This window comes from Primulina eburnea, chromosome 3 (assembly GCF_022965805.1).
Source record: "Primulina eburnea isolate SZY01 chromosome 3, ASM2296580v1, whole genome shotgun sequence".
NCBI lineage: Eukaryota > Viridiplantae > Streptophyta > Magnoliopsida > Lamiales > Gesneriaceae > Primulina > Primulina eburnea.
Genome location: NC_133103.1, coordinates 8799421 through 8820242, shown reverse-complemented (window position 1 = coordinate 8820242; position 20822 = coordinate 8799421). Strand labels below are relative to the sequence as shown.

Sequence of the window (20822 nt, the reverse complement as noted above, 5' to 3'; positions counted from 1 at the left end):
TCAATTAAGCCCAAGTCATTACCTTTCATAAGCACATCATTGGACACGATTCAAATTTTCTTTTTCTTTTTTTTATTTAATTTTTTTTAAGAATTTACCCCCGAAAAGTAAAGTACAACAAATTAATGCCACCTAATTATTCCATCTATTATTACTTATATTTAGCAAAAATCAAGAAATCAAAAGTTACCTCCTATTTAAGACCAATTTGCACTGTATTCCAAAAACAAATCAGTTTATAATTTTTTAAAACATGGTACTAACAATGACAATTAATGAAATTTATTTTATATATTAATTGTTTAATTATTTAATTTGTCCCAATGGATATTAGAATGAGCATGGATTGGATCCAGAATTATCCAGATAACAAGTGGAACCATGTTCTGAAAGAAACACTATGATTCAGTAGGGAGACAGAAACAGAATAAATAGAATAAAATATGATTAAAAAATTAATGTAAGGAATGGGAGTTATTTTTATTTTAAAAAAATTATGTACCAACAAATTTAGTTTCTTTCTTCCTTTTAAAAAAAAATGAAATTTGATCTCCAATCTCTTCGAATATATTTTAAATTGAACTTCAATTCAAAATAATTTTGTTAAATAGCTCACTAACTATTTGTATAAACTTTTTAAATTTGTAATGGATATATTTATAATAAATGTGCTCATAATTCGAGTAGTAGGTCTTTTGTGAGACGGTCTCACACATATTTATCCGTCGCACAAAATAGGAGACTCGTTTCACAAAATTGGTTCGTGAGACTATCTCACAAAAGTTTGTGTGTAATTCGAGTTTTTAATTAATTATTTAAAGATGATAATTCAACTTGAATTAAACTAATCAAGATAGACTTGAGCACGGTGATAATGTGCCTACACGTTGAATAAATTAACAGCAAGAACCAATCCTATACCATACAATATTGATTTTTTTTTTTCAACAGTCAACAACCAACATAAAATCTGTTTCATGTAGTTCTACACATTAGAAATTATAGTGACAATTTTTTTTAAATAAAAGAGATAGTCAAAAATTTGTGTGAGACGATCTCACATATTGTATTTTGTGAGACAAATTTTTTATTTGAGTTATTCATAAACAATATTACTTTTTATGCTAAAAATATTATTTTTTATTGTGAATATCAATAAGATTAACACGTCTCACCAAATAAAGATTCATAGGATCGTCCCACAACAAACTACTCAAAGAGAGAGCTATTTTTAAGAAAAATTGTAGTAACTGTTTAATTACACGAAACATGATAGTGATTAAATATTTTGTGCAAAAATACCAAAGCAATGGGAAAATAATATGATAGGTTATTTTTATAAATAACACATAAAATAAATAAATTTGTAAAAGACAAAATGAATTAAAATCCGAATAAAGCATCTGACCCGGGATATAAGGTCAGAGGTAGGAACCTCCGCCGCACCTCGGCAGCGCAATCTGCCAGAAGAGAGAGAAACAACGAGTTGGTGACACTTAGAGAGAGAATATAACTGAGATCATATGATTATAAATTAAGACATGTGAAAGCAGATCATCGGAAAAGAAGAGGGAATTAACACAATAACCAAAAGATAACAAGTTAAAAAGAATATTCAAAACACGAAATAAATTTAAAGAGGGGAACAAATATTCTTCATAAGGAAATCCGTCTTCTTCAGACACAAAGAGAGCAAACGGCAGCTGTTTCTTCATCATCCCATCTCCGACATTTGTCCGACTCTCTCTCTTTCTCGCGTTTTCTTGAAATTCAGACCGTCGAAACACTGAATGAGCCAGATAACGATGAAAAGACACGAGCTTTGGGATTTTTAATGTTTTTTTTTCCAGGGTGGGCTGTTGCCAAGAAACAGAAAGAAGAGGAAAAATAGGAACCTCTTGTGGCCGGTTTGGGTTGTCTGTTTCTTGCATTGAATCTGTATGGACCTCGGACGGCCCGAACCGAGGAGGCTTTATCAAGTTTGGAGGGGAAGCAATGTAATCTCTTGTACATTATGGTTCTTTTAATCGATCGTTTCGGGTATTATTGACTCTGATACGTAATGTTTCTTGATTTTTTTAAAAAATGACATTTTTTCATCTAATCTTTGCCTCTTGGAAGCAAGATCAAATTTATGAACTGTATATTTTAGGATCATTATTGGATTTTTCATTTGATGCTTTTGGACTTTACTACCGGAAGAGCCCTTGTGATGTTTTCAAGTGTAGATTCAAAATTCCCTGTTTGATTCAGATGTACGTGTGCTGCTGTGTGTGTGCATGCTAGTATGTATTTTTGCAAGTATTTTCATCTTACTTCATTCCTAGGGTAAATTGAAGGGAGAAAATATTGATGACACCGATCTTTGTCGAGTGGAGGTGTGGTGTATATATATTAGCATAATTGTACATTTATGATGGTTGCAGATTTGGTTTGTTCATTGTGTTGTTTCACTTGTTACAGAAATTCTCGTTAGGAGGAAGACTGATCTTCGGGCCCGATGTGTCTTCTTTGTTCTTGTCCATGTTTTTAATCGTTGGTCCGGCCCTCGCGTTTTGTATAAAGATTCTGTTAGTCATCAAACACAACATCAAAGAAGGCAAGAAGGCCAATCCTTGGTATCCAATACTTATTGTGGCTATAGTGCTAACGGTGTTGGTAAGTTGACAGCTTGAAATCGGTTCACAATTTTGGTGTAGATCACTATTCGTAAATGAAGATAACACTATTGTGAAAATTAAGGTGCTCGGGTTGAAGAACTGTTCTATAGAAAGCACGAGACATATTTCTTCGCATTATTGATTGTTTTATTCGTTTCTTCGTCATATTTTACGCATATATATCTAAACCTAATACAACATATTAAACTCCTTAAATGGTAAAGAGATCTCTAAAATAGCTTTAATGAGAAGGTTTGAACCTTGATGCCTATATACTTTTGCAGGATGTAATCTTCCTCTTCCTCACCTCAAGCAGAGATCCTGGAATCGTCCCTAGAAACACAAAACCTCCCGAGTTTGACGAAACATTTGAAATAGACACTCCTTCAATGGAATGGGTCAATGGTAGAACTCCTCATTTGAAACTTCCTCGAATGAAAGATGTCATAGTAAACGGGCACACGGTCAAAGTGAAATTTTGTGACACATGTTTACTCTACCGTCCACCTCGTGCATCTCATTGCTCCATCTGCAACAATTGTGTTCAGAGATTCGATCACCACTGTCCATGGGTTGGTCAATGCATTGGTATAGTGAGTATTCTGATGTTTGTTACCAAATTTTGATCGCTAGCACATAAACATTCAGTTCAAAACAAGTGTAGTTTATTTTCAGATGTCCTGGCATACTTTAAAAGATTTGAGTTCAATAGTTACGTTAGCCATGACTTTTTGTACAGATAGTGGTACTTGATTCTGATCTAAATTCTTGAGGAGAACAATCTTGTTTTATGTTGCCTAAATTGCTACATCAGTGAAAAATATGGAATTTAAATTTACTGTAGCGCATTGTGCTTGTTTATGACAGTGTCGTCTTCTATTGATGTGTATTTATGCAGCGGAATTATAGGTTCTTCTACATGTTTATATCAACTTCGACGATTTTATGCATTTATGTATTTGTTGTCTCTTGGATCAACATTGTCCGACCGGAAGGCAATGTATTGAAAGCCATGTCGAGTGACGTTTTATCGGTTGTACTCATCGTGTACTGCTTCATTGCTGTCTGGTTTGTTGGTGGCCTCTCAGTTTTCCACTTCTATCTGATTAGCACGAATCAGGTGAGTTTTCTTCCAAATTATGAAGAGTAAATACAAAAACCGTGATGACAGTTTGTTTATGCCTAAAATTTTGAAATGTTTACTTATGCAGACTACATACGAGAACTTCAGATATCGATATGACAAAAAGGAGAATCCATATAACAAAGGGATGATCAAGAACCTCAAAGAAGTCTTTTTCTCTAAGATCCCACCTTCGATGAATGATTTTCGAGCATTTGTTCGTGAAGAAGAGAGCATGGTTGTGGAACCTACGGATCTTGATTTCATGGACATGGGAGGTATGAAAAGCTCCAAAGAAAAAATCGACATTGAAATGGGATCGTCAAAGTTTGGCGAGGAACACGGGTTAACACTTCCTGAGATTTTGAATAGTCTGGCATATGATGACATAGTCGACAACATTAAACCGAGGGAAGTGGTCGAAAGAACTGATTCTGGCCAGCTCATCATTCCTATCGAACAAGAACAGAACGATCCCACAACTAATTCCACTATAGAAGTTGAGGATAATGCAGACGAGAAAAGGCAAGATGTAGTATCCGAACAAACCACAGAATCAGTTCAACAGTAGAATAATGGTAACCTTCCTTGTTACACATCTAAACAACGTGCAATGACGACTTGAAAATGGTAATCATGTCAGTTACATAATTAGTTAACTTCAAACATTGTTCTGTAGGTGTGAAATAAATGCTAATGCATGTCAGTTAAAGAAGTGGTCAAGTTCAAACATTGTTCGGAATATGTGATTTCAGTCAACATGTTATGTATTCTTAAGATCATGGAGTAAGTAATTTGGCGAGATCTGTCCTTGAGCTCATTCGCAGTCGTAAACTGTTCAAGGACGTATCTACAATGCTTTTATTTCCAGAGTTGATACATGAGATAGCCGTACGATCTCTCGTGTTCGATGATAATTCAGATTTATGCCAGAACAGAAGCGATTTTCATTTGTTCCAAGATTCATAGCAGTTTCAAGCTTGCAGCAGAAATATTTGAACTTCTAAATATGCTTTGTCGAGGAGTAATATATGATGTTCAATCTTGCAACACTAAGATTGAAAACCGTAGACAGACCAATTTATAGTAATTTTTCTGTGGTTTCAAAATTTTCCCCCTCAATATCGTCTTTTTACTTTTTTCCATGTCCCGTTTTTCATTTATCCTTGAAGTTAATTGTTCGATGCAAATTTCGAGACATGAAATTATGGGAAACAATTAATTGAAGTAATGGTTGAGTGTATGAAGTACTTTGGGCTAAACTCTCAAGTTCGAATTCTACAAAACTTTTTCTGTTTGAGCATGTCTACAATCTCTTGCATGTTTACTTGTGTATATGTGGCTTGTAGTCCACTGCATATATCCCGAGTTTATCTGGTGTTAAACTTAATTAACATTTGATCTCTGTTAAACCAAGTAAACCAATCGAATAATGTTATTTGGTACCTATGAACTTCTCGAACTTATCAGAGGGTTGAACATATAATAGGACGTGATTTTTCTCAAATATTTCATGATTTTTTTTTTTTTAAAATATAATTGTTTATAGTCATTTTTTGTCATCTTGTCAGTTATTTTGGTGTGTGACACCAGGAGACGCAATTTCAAGGGTACTATATGGTCCACAATATGAGTAATTAATATTTGAAAATCTCATAGCCGAATAAGATGTAAGGCCCATTGGCATATCTTTTTTGGGTCCTGCAATCACGGCCATCGTGATATTCCATGGAACCCTACTCACAAAACTCTCCATAGCTGGCTATGGAGTACGTGCCTCCCCAGGTTTCGAATATAATATCTCGTCCAAGCCATAAGTACTTGGATTAAACAAACCTGGTACCAATTGAACTTATGGCCTGGACGAGGTCTTGGGTTCGAAACCTGAGGAGACACGTGACACAGCTCATAGCCAAATGTAGGGAGTTCTATGAGTAAGATTTCATGGAATATCATGAGGATTGTGATTGTAAGATCCAAAAGAGGTAGGACTATGAGCCTTACAATGTATATCAAAAAACACTACGGGACCTTGTCCTAGTACTCTCTTTTTTTTACTGGCCTGTTGGTAACAAAGTATTACTTTTCCTAAAAAAAAAAAAAAGACACAAAATATTATTTCTTTATCTTATTTTCGCAGAAAGGAATATATATCATGTTTGAAAATGAAACCAGTTACTCGAATAGAACATTTTATACGAAATTTACTAAAATTTGCAGTCCATTTTGCCTGGGATCTGGGGCACCACAAGTAACGACTATCATTTCTTCTGTTGCGAACTTTTGTTACACCTCTTCAAAAAAAAATTTCTTTGTTAAATGACTATATATGAAATACGCATGCATCAGTTAAATAAATTATATAAAGCTGATTTATATAAAACTTATATAGAATTTTTTAGAGAGTTTTTGTTTATTTTAAGTGATTTTTCTAGATATTATTTTAAAGAGGGTGAGAAGCAAAAGTAGAAAGTGTTTGGAGAAAAATTGTTTTTAAGCTTAATTTTTAATAAAATGACCATAATATCTATAATCTGTATTTCATTTATTTTTTAATTTATCTAAATTTTAGTACACGTACCATTGACAATGTATTTATATTATTATTATTATTACATTTTGAATATTTTATATCAAAATTAATATCTTTTTATAATATGAATGCTTGAAAGTTTATGTAAAATTAATATAAAAACACATAAAAAAAATTGTATAAATGTACTAAAAAAATCAGTAAATGAAAAATATTTTTTTCTAAAAAAATAAATGCTTGTAATAATATATATTGAAATTTACTAGCATCATTTGAAATTTTTAAAAACTGATATACAATAAAATTTAGCATTTTAAAAAATTTTAAAAAAAAATAGTCATAAAAATTAAGAGTAATTGTTGAATATGATAAATTTTATAAGGATACAAATGTCAAATGATAACTTAATATTTTTCCATAACCGAACCGACCGAATTTTTTTTCATACAGATGAAAACCGAATCGAATTAAAATCGGTTAATTCAGTCGGTCCGAATAGTTTTTTTTTTTAAAAAAATTGTGATTTAACTTTAATTATATATATAATTTTTCTTGAATACTACAATCTACACAAATGCATACAAACATAAAATCATACATATCACAAATATATAAGTTTTGTTTGAACACAATTAATACATATTATATCGATTTTAAAATTAAAAATTAAATATATATAAATTGATAAATAATAAAAAAATATTAAATAATAGTATTTAATATATCGGTTAATTCGGTTAATCGATTTCAAAATTTTGAAATCGTAACCGAACCGAATTAACCAAATTTTTTGCTCACCCCTGCTTCTAGCTTTTGGTTAAATTTTATAGAAGTTGAAGTAGAACCTGACATTCACTAATACCTCAAAGTACTTTCACCAAGCTAGAATCTAAAGAGTATTTCTTAGAAGCTCCTCCAAACACTCTCATAATCCAAGGATAATAAACATAAGGAAACAATTTTTTTTATCCATTAACTTGTCCAATTTTATTTTATTTACATTTAACTTTTATTTTTGGCTATTTTGATCAAATTGTTGATGTAATATCTGACAACTAAAATTTTTTTATGTCATGTTAATATTTTTCGTTGTTATGTCAGGATTTTCTGGCATAACATCAACAATTCGACCAAAATAGCCACAATTAACAATTAGTGCACCAAAAACAAATTTTGAAAATTTAATTGATCAATATCCAAAATTGAATAAATTAATGGAGAAAAGAACTAATTTCCCATAAACATATACCAAATTGGAGACATTATAATGCATAATGACTCCTCAAATTAAATGTCATAAATTATATCTTTTCCAATTACTTAAGAAAGGTAGAATTTACTTGTACCTACTTGTATTATTAGAAAGTTGACCAATTTTCTTTGCCCAATTTGGCCCAATGTGAATATTTCTGCAGGTACCTATGCCGCAGTCATATATGTATGCTTGTATTTTTTTAATGGCTACAAAGTGGAGCATCCAAAATGGACGAAATAAATACAAATATATATTTATTACTTTGTATTTAATATTTTGAAAAAATGCTTATATTTCAATTAAGATATTGATATATCTTTTTTTAAGGGAAAAATATTGATATAACTAGGCTAATTGAAATGTTGACAAAAACTTGTGTGAGACGGTCTCACGGGTCGTATTTGTGAGACGAATATCTTATTTGGGTTATCCATGAAAAAGTATTACTTTTTATGCTAAAAGTATTACTTTTTATTATGAATATGGGTAGGGTTGATCCGTCTCAAAGATTAAGATCCGTGAGACGGTCTCACATGAGACCCACTCTGAAATGTTTTACAAAATTATCAAAGAATATGTGCAATAGATTTACATGTACATGTAGGCTATTTCTTGTAATAAAATAAAATTTGAGTTTTTCAATATTTCAACTATAAGGAATCCAAAAAAGCGGAACTATCATTAAAATGTTATTTCTTGTAGTACAATTTCTCCGTCACTCATTATTAGATATGAATCTTTTTTAAGGATAAAATCGGATAGAACATTTTTAAAATGATAATATTTTACCCATGAACCTTTTTATCTTTTAATAAAATTTTAAAATAACAAATTTAGTATATTTTGTCCATCAAAAAATATTGTTCAAGTTTTTTTTTAAGTATGTCTAGATCATTCGCAAGGGGCGGGGGGCGAGGATGTGCAGGCGAGGGGCGAGCGGGACTAGACTTGTGTGTTGGCTTGGCTTGGCTCGGCGAGGCGGCGAGCGCTCGAGGAGGGGCGAGAGTGGGTTGTGGCGAGGGCTCGGGTGAATGGCGAGGGTGAGAAGCACGGAACGGCCGCGTGGTGTGCTGGGCGAGGCGAGGAGGCCAAGCAGGGCGAGGGCTGTGCGGGCGATGGCGAGATGGCTGGGCGAGAGGAGAGTAGGCTGTGCAGGCGAGATGGCGAGGAAGCTGGGCGAGGGTGTGAGGGCGAGCTTGCGCGGCTGGGCGAGGCAAGGCGAGGCGAGGCGAGACGAGGGGGCGAAGGGACAGGGTGGCTACGGTGTGGGTGAGGCGAGCCGGATGTATGGGCGATGGCGCACAGGCGTGCGGACAAGACGAGGGGGGCGCACAGGCGTGCGGGCAAGACGAGGGGGCGAGTGTGGTGATGGGCGAGAGCGGTGACGGGCGAGGACGGGCGACAAGCGCAAGGGCGTAGGAGAGGCGACGAGCGCAAAGGGTTGCGGTTGGCGAGTAGGGGAGCCTAACATAGATCTGGACCTTCATGGGAAGGTGATTTAATTTATTTCCAAATTTTGGAGATTAATGAGCGGCAGGAAAAAAACACACGACTCACGCCCGATGAACCGATGACAACACAATTAATCGAACTTCGAACCTACGATTCAGTTCGACCCGAGAGAGGAAGACTGGTGATACCCCATGGATGGGCCCACTACCCCTGGGCCATCCCTAGCCCTAATAGAGGACAGGCTCATCAAGGGCCCATGTATTCTCCTATAAATACCAGGTTTGAGTGTTCAGTTGATTGATTCATATTATTAGTTTCAGCAGCACCCTTAGCTGCTCTCACCTTATATCCTCAGTCTCTGACTTGAGCGTCGGAGGGGTTTTGCCGGGACACCCTCCTGGCCCCCTTCTAACGATCTTATTCGTGATTTCAGGCTCAAAGCAATTTCGAAAACTGCTTCTGGACTAGTGACACTTGCTGAAATCGGATCCTAAAATTTCACGTGAGTATCATTATATATTGTATAATATCTTTATGTGGTTTAAAAAAATTTAAAATACCATTTACGTTAGAATAATATGATCCATCAGATTTCGATATTTAAAATGCTAATATGCTATAAACACAATAAGTCATGCAATTAGTTAAAAGTCAACTGCGTATAGCATAAAATACCCTTAATTATAATTTATACATTCTTATGCTCTTACTAGTTATATTATATTTTAATGGAGATTCACCTAAAATAACCATTAATTTTTATCTCTTCGCGTGTCTCTAATTTTGTCAAAATATCTAAACTGGTATGAAATATTAAGATGAGTTCCTAATCTCATGTGATGTTTTTTATTTTATAAATCGCTTAATAAAGAATTCTATATTGAAATAAACATATAATATACAACATGAATAATAATTCAAGTACAATTTAGTCTCAGTCGTATTATTGCTATTATTATTATTATTGTTATTTGTTGTTGTTGTGGTTTATTTTATTTATGCGTTGCCTTATCTCCTCATTTGGTTAAGAGAGCTTGCTACCACTAGTCGCCAACGCGTGTAACATAATATATATGAATTAAATTCAAGTATAATTTCGTCTTAGTCGTATTATTATTATTATTATTATTATTTTAATATTTTTTTAATCTATGTGTTGCCTTATGCCCTCATTTGATTTGGTTAAGAGAGCTTGCTTACCTTTGGTTTACACTAGCCGCTGAAATTCAGGCGTTGCGCGTGTAAGATAATATACTAATATTATATAAATAAATAATATATTTATATTTTTAAGTATTTCAGCATAAATTTTTTATATATGCTTTTGTGCTTTGCAGACGGATGGAGGCGAGTTTTTCTCAAAACGAATGAAAAAAAATGGATCATGATTAAGGCAAAAATTTGTGTGAGACTGTCTCACGTGTCGTATTTTGTGAGAAGGATATCTTATTTAGGTCATTTATGAAATAATATTACTTTTTATGCTAAGAGTATTACTTTTTATTGTGAATATCGGTAGGGTTGAGTCGTCTCACAGATAAAGATTTGTGAGGTCGTATCACACGAGACCTGCTCCATGATTAAATATGGGACTTGCAAGTATTCTTTTTTGAGTGAGAATGAAATTTTAAATAAATCCAAAATTATACCAAGACCACAAGTGGTTATTCTAGGGTGCTCAAGTATTATGTATCATAATAGATAATGGGTAAATAATTGTTTTGGTCCACTAACTTTGATTATTATAGTTTTGGTCCACAAAAATTTTCAAAATTTTGTTTTGGTACACCAACCTTGAGTCTGGTATTTGTGGAAGCAATGAGACTGTACACCAAGACTCATCAATATACAAGTGTGAAAAAATATGCAAGTGTGTATGGACGCCGTACGTTGTGACACGCTTTAAAGTCGTGAGACCTCGGGCCAAGACAGACAATATCACAAGTGAGCTGAGACGTGACATTTGAGGCTTTCTGTCCTATATTTGTGGAGTTCTGACGTGGCACTAGAAAAATTGAAGTGACACCAGAATATGTTGAAGTGACAACGAAAATTGTTGATTTATCTGACTTCAAGTCAACAATTGGATCAAAATAATCAAAAATTAAAAGCCAATGTATCAAAGTCAAATTTTGAAAACTTGACGGACCAAAACCCATAGTTAGACAAGTTAGTTGATGGAAAAAATATTTTCCCTTACATGAATAGTGGATGAAATTTTGGGAATATAATTTGTGAAATTTTGATTTTTAATGATTATTTTCAAGGGCTTAAAAATACTTGTATATACTTTTGTCGTTTCTCGATTTCGATAGGGAGGCACGGCTTTATAAGTTACTTTTTTATTAGCAATATAATGAAACTATGTATAGAAAACGGTAACTTTCATCCACATGTTTGTCTTGAATTTTAATCCTTTATGTTGTTAATTAAATTGAATTTGAGTACCGCAGCTTTCAGTTTTTCGCGATTTTAGTCATATGTTTCGAGGCGTCATTCACATAACATAAAGTTAATTAAACTCTATTTTACATGCATGGACAAAAGATATAAAAAGGATCGAGTTCAAGTTGAAGTTTAAATGGATAATATTTGAAATTTAATAACTGATGCATTAATTTAATACATATATTTTTTGTTAGGGTTGGTTAGCCCTGCTTAATTAGCTACAAAGTTGACAACTTGCGAAAAAGAATATGAAAATTAAATTAAAGAAAACAGAAAACACAAAAAAAGCATATTTAAGATTAAAATTAATGTAAAGAACACTATAAATAGATGTTCCCTGCAAGCGAAAGGACACACCAACACCATATTTCAAGTTCTATTTTGTCATATATCCAATGGCATCCACTTCCTCGACCGCCATCTTCGTCCTTTTCCTCCTTTCCGCAACCTTGGTGCTTCCATCTCACGCCCTGCTCGGTAACCTCATCTCCATAAAGGGTCTTAACGTGGCCGGCCGCCTATTCTGCTCTGTCGATGGCAACTTTTGCCCTACTTGTAGTGGCCTTGGGGGAGTGAATGTCACCATCACTTGCAACAACGGCACCACTACTCTTGGCAGCTTGCTAACGGATACTAATGGATTTCTTAATGGAGTTCTCAATCTTGCTGACGGAATTCTATTCCACAACTCTCTATTTCCTTGTTATGCGAATGTTCAGCTTCCGGTTGCCAGCTGCACACTCTTGCCACCCACCGGAATCCTCAAAGCTCCATTGTTTTTCGTTGGAAACTTGCTTACGGGAATCCTAGGATTGTTGGCCCAAACCCTCGTAGGTGCATTTTACCTGGTTAAAGTAATACTGTAGCCAGCTTGTTGGCAGCAAGATGTGCGCTAGTTACATATCCGTCTCCTGTGTTTCTTCGTCTTCAATAATAATATCATGTATGATGTATGCATGCATGTATCATCTATATACATGTTTTAGATGTTACTCTTTGATAACAGTCATGAATAAAGGAGAACTTGCCGAGTGTTGAAATATTCCTCCACATTGTCATTTTTCTTTCGTTTCCTATTTTATTTACTAATTTGTTAATGGAAAATTCATCCAGAAATCCACTCAAAGGAGTTCTATACGTAAAACCCAACTAAAGATCGCACATACTAACCCATAAAACCCATCCATATTTACTGACTAGTTGTTGTCACGTGTGTAACGTAATACATGGGATATACACAATGTTTTAACCTAATACATCATTTTGTTTATATACCTTGATATACTAATCATTAATATCAATATACAATAATTGAAAAGAATTTTTAACCTTGGCTTCCGCCGTGTTGAGTCGAGGGCCCTCTGTTAAGATTGGAACTTGGACCTAACTCAACCCCAAAAGCTAGCTCAAGGGGGGAGGATTGTCCAAGCTAATATATGCCACTCAAAGGTTAATTATCTAACCGATGTAGGACATTTAACACACCCCTCGCACGCCCAGGAATGAACATCTGGAGCGTGGAGTTTACAAATGACCCAATTGTGGGCAGAACGAGTGGCCTAATTATAGGAAGTCTAACACATAACGGTGAAACCCGGGCTCTGATACAATGTTAAGATTGGAACTTGGACCTAACTCAACCCCAAAAGCTAGCTCAAGGGGGGAAGATTGTCCAATTCCATATATACCACTCAAAGGTTAATTATCTAACAGATGTGGGACATTTAACACACCCCTCTCACGCCCAGGAATGAACATCTGGAGCGTGGAGTTTACAAATGACCCAATTATGGGCAGAACGGGTGGCCTAATTATAGGCAGTCCAACACATAACGGTGAAACCCGGGCTCTGCTACCATGTTAAGATTGGAACTTGGACCTAACTCAACCCCAAAAGCTAGCTCAAGGGGGGAGGATTGTCCAAGCCAATATATGTCACTCAAAGGTTAATTATCTAACCGATGTGGGACATTTAACACCCTCCATACATCGCATAGAATTTCAGAAATTGGAATTGAGAGAATAGAAGGTAACGCTCTTATTGAGTTAGCAAGAATGAGAAACTGGGGAATTGAGAGAACGTACGCATGAAAGTTCCCGCTGGTTTTGTGGAAGTTATTTCTCACTAACCTCATTTATCACGTTCAAGTATGATTGTATGTAGCTAGAGATAGCCAGAAATTTGTAGTCACTTTTGTTCAAATGTATTGGTTAAATATGTAAATTAGTTTTTAGCCATACTGCACCCACATTCCAATAAGTTTTTAAAGTCCCCTCTTCGTTAACACGAAAATGGCCGGGTATCCCCGACCAGATTCCATCCATCGTCTCCGACAAGCTTCAAGTGATAAATCCTTTTGTTCCCATCTATTGTAGCAAATTCTGAATTATGGTGTCAGTTGGAGATTTACGTATTTTCTTCTTTTTTTTGTCCTCGTCATCAAAACCAAACTAATTAATACTACATATTTTATCACATTACATTACATACTTTTAAAAAAATTAAAGCATGAATAAGCAAATTTTCAAGGATATGACTGTCTTTAAAGTGGATATTCATAATTTTAAATATTAATTACAAGGAAGAAATAATAAAATTATATTGAGGAAATTGTGAAAACTTTTTTGCTCCAAAAAAAAAAACCTACAACAAAATAATTTATTTTCAACCAAAATCCCGATTCTACTATAAGAAATCATGAAATATAATCATATTTTAAATTTTTGAAGGACAAATATTTAATTTATGAATAAATTATTATTTTAATCAATAAAATTAAACATATTATTATTATTATTATTATTATTATTATTATTATTATTATTATTATTATTATTATTATTATTATTATTATTATTATTATTATTATTATTATTATTATTATTATTAATTCAATCTCTATTTCCTGTACTATCCAATTATAATAACTGCAACAACAATAATAACTTATCCATGCATATATAATTCTATATATCACCCAAACTGATATAAATAAACATATACCAAATTTGAGACAATTAATATATGCATGCATGATGACTCCACAAATGTCATAAATTATGTCTCATCCAGTTGCGTAAGAAATTAAGGTGGAATTTGCTTCTCCCCACTTAGTTTAAGAAATTTAGCCCAACTTTATTTTGCTCAATATGGCCAAATCACGTGATTATACTTTTGCCGACACTATTTACCTATTAAGGAAATAATTTTATGTGCTCATTTAGTGCACTTTGGGTTAATTAATTGATATTCAGTCCCTAACAATAAATATAACTTAAAATTCAGTTCTTATGTAAAAAAACTTAGTTTGTTCCTATATCAATCCAAAAAAGTTTATCTACTCGGAAATTATAGTTACATACCTAATTTGATTCAGTTGGTACTTTAGATTTGCACATTTGTGCTGTAATTTCAACGATATATGCCTATATTTTTTGTTTTAATTTTTGTGTATTGCCCATTCATAAATAATATACCAATTCACTTTTTTTTGTTAACCATAATTCATTAATTTATGCCACAATTTCAACCATATATACATATTTTTTTACCAAAAAAAAAAATCAAGGAGCTGAAATAGTAAAATATGTGAAGACAAAGAGTTCAAACAAAGTATTCTGATATAGGGACTGAATCATAATCTATCATTAGTGTCTTGGGACTAATCCTAAGTTGCCCTTAAATTTTTTTATTTTGGTTTTTGATCCAACATGTTTGGTTTTGATGCATTAATTTTGAATTTTTGGGGATTTCAGCTTTATTTTGCCGAAATGTTGACATGACACCGAAAAATACCGACTTAACACTAGAAAATACTGATGTACAATGAAAAATGCTGACGTTGCATACGAAATCACTGAATTGTTCAATGTTAAGTTAATAATTAGATCAAGAGTGAGTCTCATGTGAGACCGTCTCACGATCATAATCTGTGAGACGGGTCAACCTACCCATATTCACAATAAAAAGTAATACTCTTTGCATAAAAAGTAATACTTTTTCATGGGTGACCCAAATAAGAGATCCGTCTCACAGATATGACCCGTGAGACCGTCTCACACAAAGTTTTGCCTTAGATCAAAATAACCAAAAATTAAACTATTTATCAAAATCAAAATTTGAAAATTTAGTGGGCCAAAATCTAAATTATATAAGTTAGTATATTAAAAAAATTATTTCCCTATGCGCAACCCCAAAAAGAAAATGAAATCCAAGTAGTCACCATAGAACATTCATGAATTGTTGTATGAAAAATGTTCGATATTTAGAAAATTACAGTTTTATGGTCACATGAGTACTTGAATTGTAAAAAAAGTTTAAAATATATATTATGTCATAAATTAATTGGCGAGGTATATTTTACACCTTAAGAGAAACTGTAAATCAGAAAACTTAGTTATATTTTACACCAGTTTAAATGGATAATATTTGAAATTTAATAAGTGACGCATTAATTTAACATATATATTTTTCCCTTGTTAGGGTTAGTTAGCCCTACTTAATTAGCTACAAAGTTGACTTGCAAAAATTGAAATTAAATTAAAGATTAATTAAGATTATAAAAAAGTAAAGAACACTATAAATAGATGTTCTCTTCAAGCGAATGGACACACCAACACCATCTATCTTTCAAGTTCTATTTGTCCTATATCCAATGGCATCCCCTTCCTCGACCGCCATCTTCGTCCTTTTCCTCCTTTCCGCAACCTTGGTGCTTCCATCTCACGCCCAGCTGCTCCCGGGTGGTCTCATCTCCATAAAGGGTCTTAAGGTGGTCGGCCGCTTATTCTGCTCTGTCGATGGCAACTCTTGCCCTACTTGTAGTGGCCTTGCGGGGGTGAATGTCACCATCACTTGCAACAACGGCACCACTACTCTTGGCAGCTTGCTAACGGATACTGATGGATTTATTGATGGAGTTCTCGGTCTTGTTGACGGAATTCTATTCCCCACTCTATTACCTTGTTTTGCGACTGTTCAGCTTCCGGTTGCGAACTGCACACTCTTGCCACCCACCGGAATCCTCAAAGCTCCATTGAGTTTAATTAACTTGATTACGGGAATCGTAGGGGGAATCCTAGGATTGTTGGCCCATCTCCGCATAGGTTTATTTGTTCTGGTTAAAGTAATAGCGTAGCCAGCTTGTTGGCAGCAAGATGTGCGCTAGTTACATATTCGTCTCCTGTGTTTCTTTGTCTTCAATAATAAATATCATGTATGATGTATGCATGTAGCATCTATATACATATTTTAGATGTTACTCTTTGATAACAGTCATGAATAAAGGAGAAGTTGTCGAGTGTTGAAATATTCCTCTGTGTTGTCATTTTTCTTCCTTTTCCCGTCTCATTCACTAATTCATTGATGGAAAAGGAATACCGATACCAGAAATTTGAGTCAGTGAATAGTGTTAACATTTAATATTTAAATTTACTTGTTAAAAATTTTGCTTAATAAACTGAAAAAGACTTAAAAAATATTATATGTATGTTTGATTTGTATTACTTTCAGTGTAATGAATTCATATTGCATCTTTTGTAAAAACTGCTTTAATTATAATAATCAATATATTTGAATTAAATTTTCAGTCGAATTAAGCTATTTTTAGTGAAAAAATATCGTACTTTAAGCATCTTTAATTTCTCTCAACAGTCATTATACAAAAACATAATACTTTTTAACTCTAATGGCCATGGGTTTTTTCTTTTTAAGAAAATTTGATGCAATATTTCGTTAGATGAATTTATTTCATGGGACTTTGGCATTAAATTTTCAAGGGCGAATTTCATTCTGATTTAATATAAATTAAGGAATAAAAATCGTATTTCATTATTTCATGGTTCGGATATACTCGTTTTAGATTATTATCAGTTCATTGTATAAGTTTGATTTTTATGAGTTTGATATGCTCGTTTTAGATTATTTTAAGTTGGTAGTTGAACATCATGGTGCTAAAACTCTACGAGGTTTTTCACGAATTTTGAACATGTGGTTTTAGATAGATTAAGGATGAAACTGATTTTGTTAAAATTTGTGAGGAGAAGATCAAAGTTACTAGAAAAGTTCACATATACTTGAGGATGTGCACTTTATTTTGTCCATATATATACCTATGGATTATTAGGGTCGGGAGAAAGATAAGGATGAAGCAGGGTTTGAGATGACAGTAGAAGATGAGAGGGATGGTGTAGTTACTGAGACTGTGATAAAGGAGCAGTATAAAATGAGTGCGAGGAGATAGTAAATGAGGAAAATGGGGCAGTAGAGTATGAGAGCGACGGCCGACGGGGTAATGAACGAGACAGGAATAGACATAGGTATTGAAGAAAATCTAAACGAGGGAAGTGATGATGAAGAAAATGATTTTAGTGAGTTATTATGTTGAAGATTCTTTAGAGGATGATAAACTTTTGGGAAAATGTTTTTTTTGGTTCATCAATTTATTCAATTTAGGTTTTTAGATCAGGTTTCAAAGTTTAATTTTGGTACAATAAGTTTTAATTTCTACGATTTTGATCTAATGGTTAACGTAACATATGACAAGTCAACATTTTTCAATTCATGCAAGTATTTTCGATGTTACATCAACATTTTCTAGTGTTACATTACTTAGAGAAAAATATCAGAAAATTAAAAGTCAGCTTACCAAAATTTAAGTTACTGAAATAAATATTTTCCCTAAACTTTTCAATGATATTGTGAATAAATGAAAGCCAGTGGTTTAGAAAGAACTTCTAATCACAAGACCAAAAATGAAAATCGTGCAAACTACATGACAAAAAATTATAGCATACATGTATGTTAGGAGTAAACAAAAAATAATTAAGAAAAATTAGTTAGAATTAGATATAATTGTTCTGTTACACTTTTAGTTTTTTTTTAATTTATTTTTTATTTTTTATTTCAGTTTTCATTTCCCAATTCTTGAGCAAACTTTGTAGGTAACGCAACTCACAAAGAAAAACAACACAACGTTAATATTGCAATAATTGTTAACAATTTGAACAACCACACAACTCTTGCAGACAAAAGTTTACTCATGTATCAATTGATCAGTTTATATTATTTTAAGGTGAATGAAGTTGATCTAGGTAGCTTTTAAAGTGTAAAATTTACCTCTTTAATTATCTATGGCTTAATACAAAAGAGCTTGTCGTAATCTGTTGTGCAATTCTCAAACTCGGTTTATGAGATCCTAACTATGTGGACACTACGCTCATTTCATTTCAACGGGTAAGATCTTGCCACACATACAATTTCAAAAAAAAAGTGGGTCTTATATATGCATGGACAATCTTGGCCATCCATCCTATCATGAGACAATGCCCATATGGATAGGAATGTAGGATGAAATAAACCCTCAATCTCCCAGCTCGAAAGATCTTCAAAGATTCTTCCTCGAGAAGAAAATAACAAGTGCCAGAAAGCTGTTTTTTTTTCCCGAAGTTTTTCTAACCTCTTTGGAATACCAAAGTTTGATGATCCGATACATTATTACTTTTCAAACACAAAAGTTAAAAGAATGTTATTATGACCTAAAAAAATTGTTATCTTTATAATATGAATATCTTTTATATACTAATACCAAAATATAAATAAATATTTTGGGTGATTTAAAATATGTGAAGTGTATTATTAATTTGCGCGCAGCAGACATCTGACTTGACAAGGTGTACGTAGCTAGCTAGCTTATATGCGCTGTTTTCATTTATTTAAAAAGGGTATTACAACACGACTAACGCAATTAAGGCATAAGAAACTTGAGATTTTAGACTTTTTTGCGACCAAATTTCATCACCTACAGCCAATGCAATTAACAATGTAGCACGAGGTGCATGATAGGCGGTTGAATTACTAAGTTTGCAAGCATGTAGATCAATTAACTCGTGGCGAAGCATGCATGCACGTTACCCATGCATATATCGATATATATAATTCCATTTCTACGATTTAAGAGTCAATGAATTTTAAATAAGTAGATGAGTCCTATTGATGGGGCAATATGCTGAGATGAAAATATCCATACACCTACATATCTATCTTATTAGCATGCAGTTGTAGTGTGTATGATTAAAAAAATTTAATAACTATGAAACGAGTTAAATACTCGGGATATACGGAAAAATTCTCTAACCACGAGAAATTTTTAAAAACGATCTTCTACAAATATATATAATCAAATATGACTTTTCTCACATTTCGATCGAAAGATTGAAGGATTTAATATAAGTCAAAATTTGAAATTAGCTTTGAGTTTCAAATATATTTTTTATACCATTTTTACATTAATATACAAATATATTAAATCGAGCTAATATGAAGTTACATATTTTATTAGATCTTTATTTAATTTATATTAATACTAAAAGTTTTATAGAATTTTAAGTTTTTAGTATGAATTAGTGTATATTTATAAGAATTGATATTGAGAAAAATAAAGCAAAAAACCTTTCAAAATTTCGATGTATATCATAGTATATGTATAATGTATTATTCTATATTTTAACAATGATTTGAATTTCAAATATAATTGTTTGAATGATGTACCAAGCTTTTTGCTTCCTATTAATATTCACCTTATTATCTGATGTTTGTCAATGTCCAAATCTATGCATTAATTTTTTTTAATTGTTGGCTTTAAAAAATTATGTGAATTGGTTTTGGCCTTTGACACGAATGATTTCTGAGAGTCAAAAAAATTTAAAAATCCATTTGGATTCAAGATATAAGGGCAAATACAATTCAGTCCGTCCAAGGGTGAGAAAAATACCGCTTTCAGCAAAAATAACCGGTCGAAGTGAATTAATTTTAAAAATCGGTCCTGTTTATTTGGAAGTTCGATTTTAGTTTTTTAAAACATCGGTTAGTTTGGTTCAGTTCGATTTTATATTTTAATATAAAAAGTCGGTTAACCAAACAAACCGATTTTTTATTAAAAATAAATATTATTAAATTTTGTAATAAAGTTATTAGGATATAAATATTATATTTCTAATAAAATTTTATTGGACAATAGAACTAGACTTGAAAATGTATATTATAATAAATAAAATTTAAATTTATTTAATTCAACTTTATATCGCATTTTTTTAATTAAATTTCTTGATTTTTTTTTAAATATAAAAATTCGTTTTGGTTTGTTCATTTTTCGTAGTAAAGTTTGGTCAGTTCGTTTGTCAAAAAAAATTTCGATTAATTCGATTTTAAAAAGTTTGGTTTGATTTTAACTAAATACTCATACATATTAGTGTCTAACCCGAGATGGAGTCAGCCCGTAAGTATTATTTAATCTTGGCTCCCATGTTAGCATCTAAGGGGAACATTTAAGAAATGAGAAGATAATCGAGATT

At 32.8% G+C, this 20822-nt stretch overlaps 1 protein-coding gene across 3 annotated transcripts; it reads left to right on the top strand.

Annotated features, from left to right (window-relative positions):
• Positions 1-1299: 1299 nt before the first annotated feature.
• On the top strand, positions 1300-4749 carry LOC140826047 (probable protein S-acyltransferase 4). 3 transcript variants are annotated; one of them, XM_073188151.1, is made up of 6 exons: positions 1300-1997; positions 2464-2658; positions 2945-3253; positions 3559-3780; positions 3872-4361; positions 4655-4749. In XM_073188151.1, exons 1-5 carry the CDS (start codon positions 1941-1943, stop codon positions 4352-4354), a joined length of 1266 nt encoding a protein of 421 aa, XP_073044252.1. In that variant the 5' UTR covers positions 1300-1940; the 3' UTR covers positions 4355-4361; positions 4655-4749. The 3 variants fall into 3 exon arrangements, with proteins under 3 accessions (XP_073044252.1, XP_073044251.1, XP_073044250.1); XM_073188150.1 differs by having other exon boundaries at positions 4463-4749; XM_073188149.1 differs by having other exon boundaries at positions 1301-1997; positions 3872-4749.
• The last annotated feature ends 16073 nt before the right edge of the window (positions 4750-20822 follow it).

Bases quoted from the DNA above. Each gene is read 5' to 3' on its own strand.
- LOC140826047 (XM_073188151.1), top strand. From the start codon at position 1,941: ATGGACCTCGGACGGCCCGAACCGAGGAGGCTTTATCAAGTTTGGAGG. The intron at 3,254-3,558 runs GTGAGTATTCTG...GTATTTATGCAG, and splicing joins TTGGTCAATGCATTGGTATA to CGGAATTATAGGTTCTTCTA. The intron at 3,781-3,871 runs GTGAGTTTTCTT...TTACTTATGCAG, and splicing joins ATCTGATTAGCACGAATCAG to ACTACATACGAGAACTTCAG.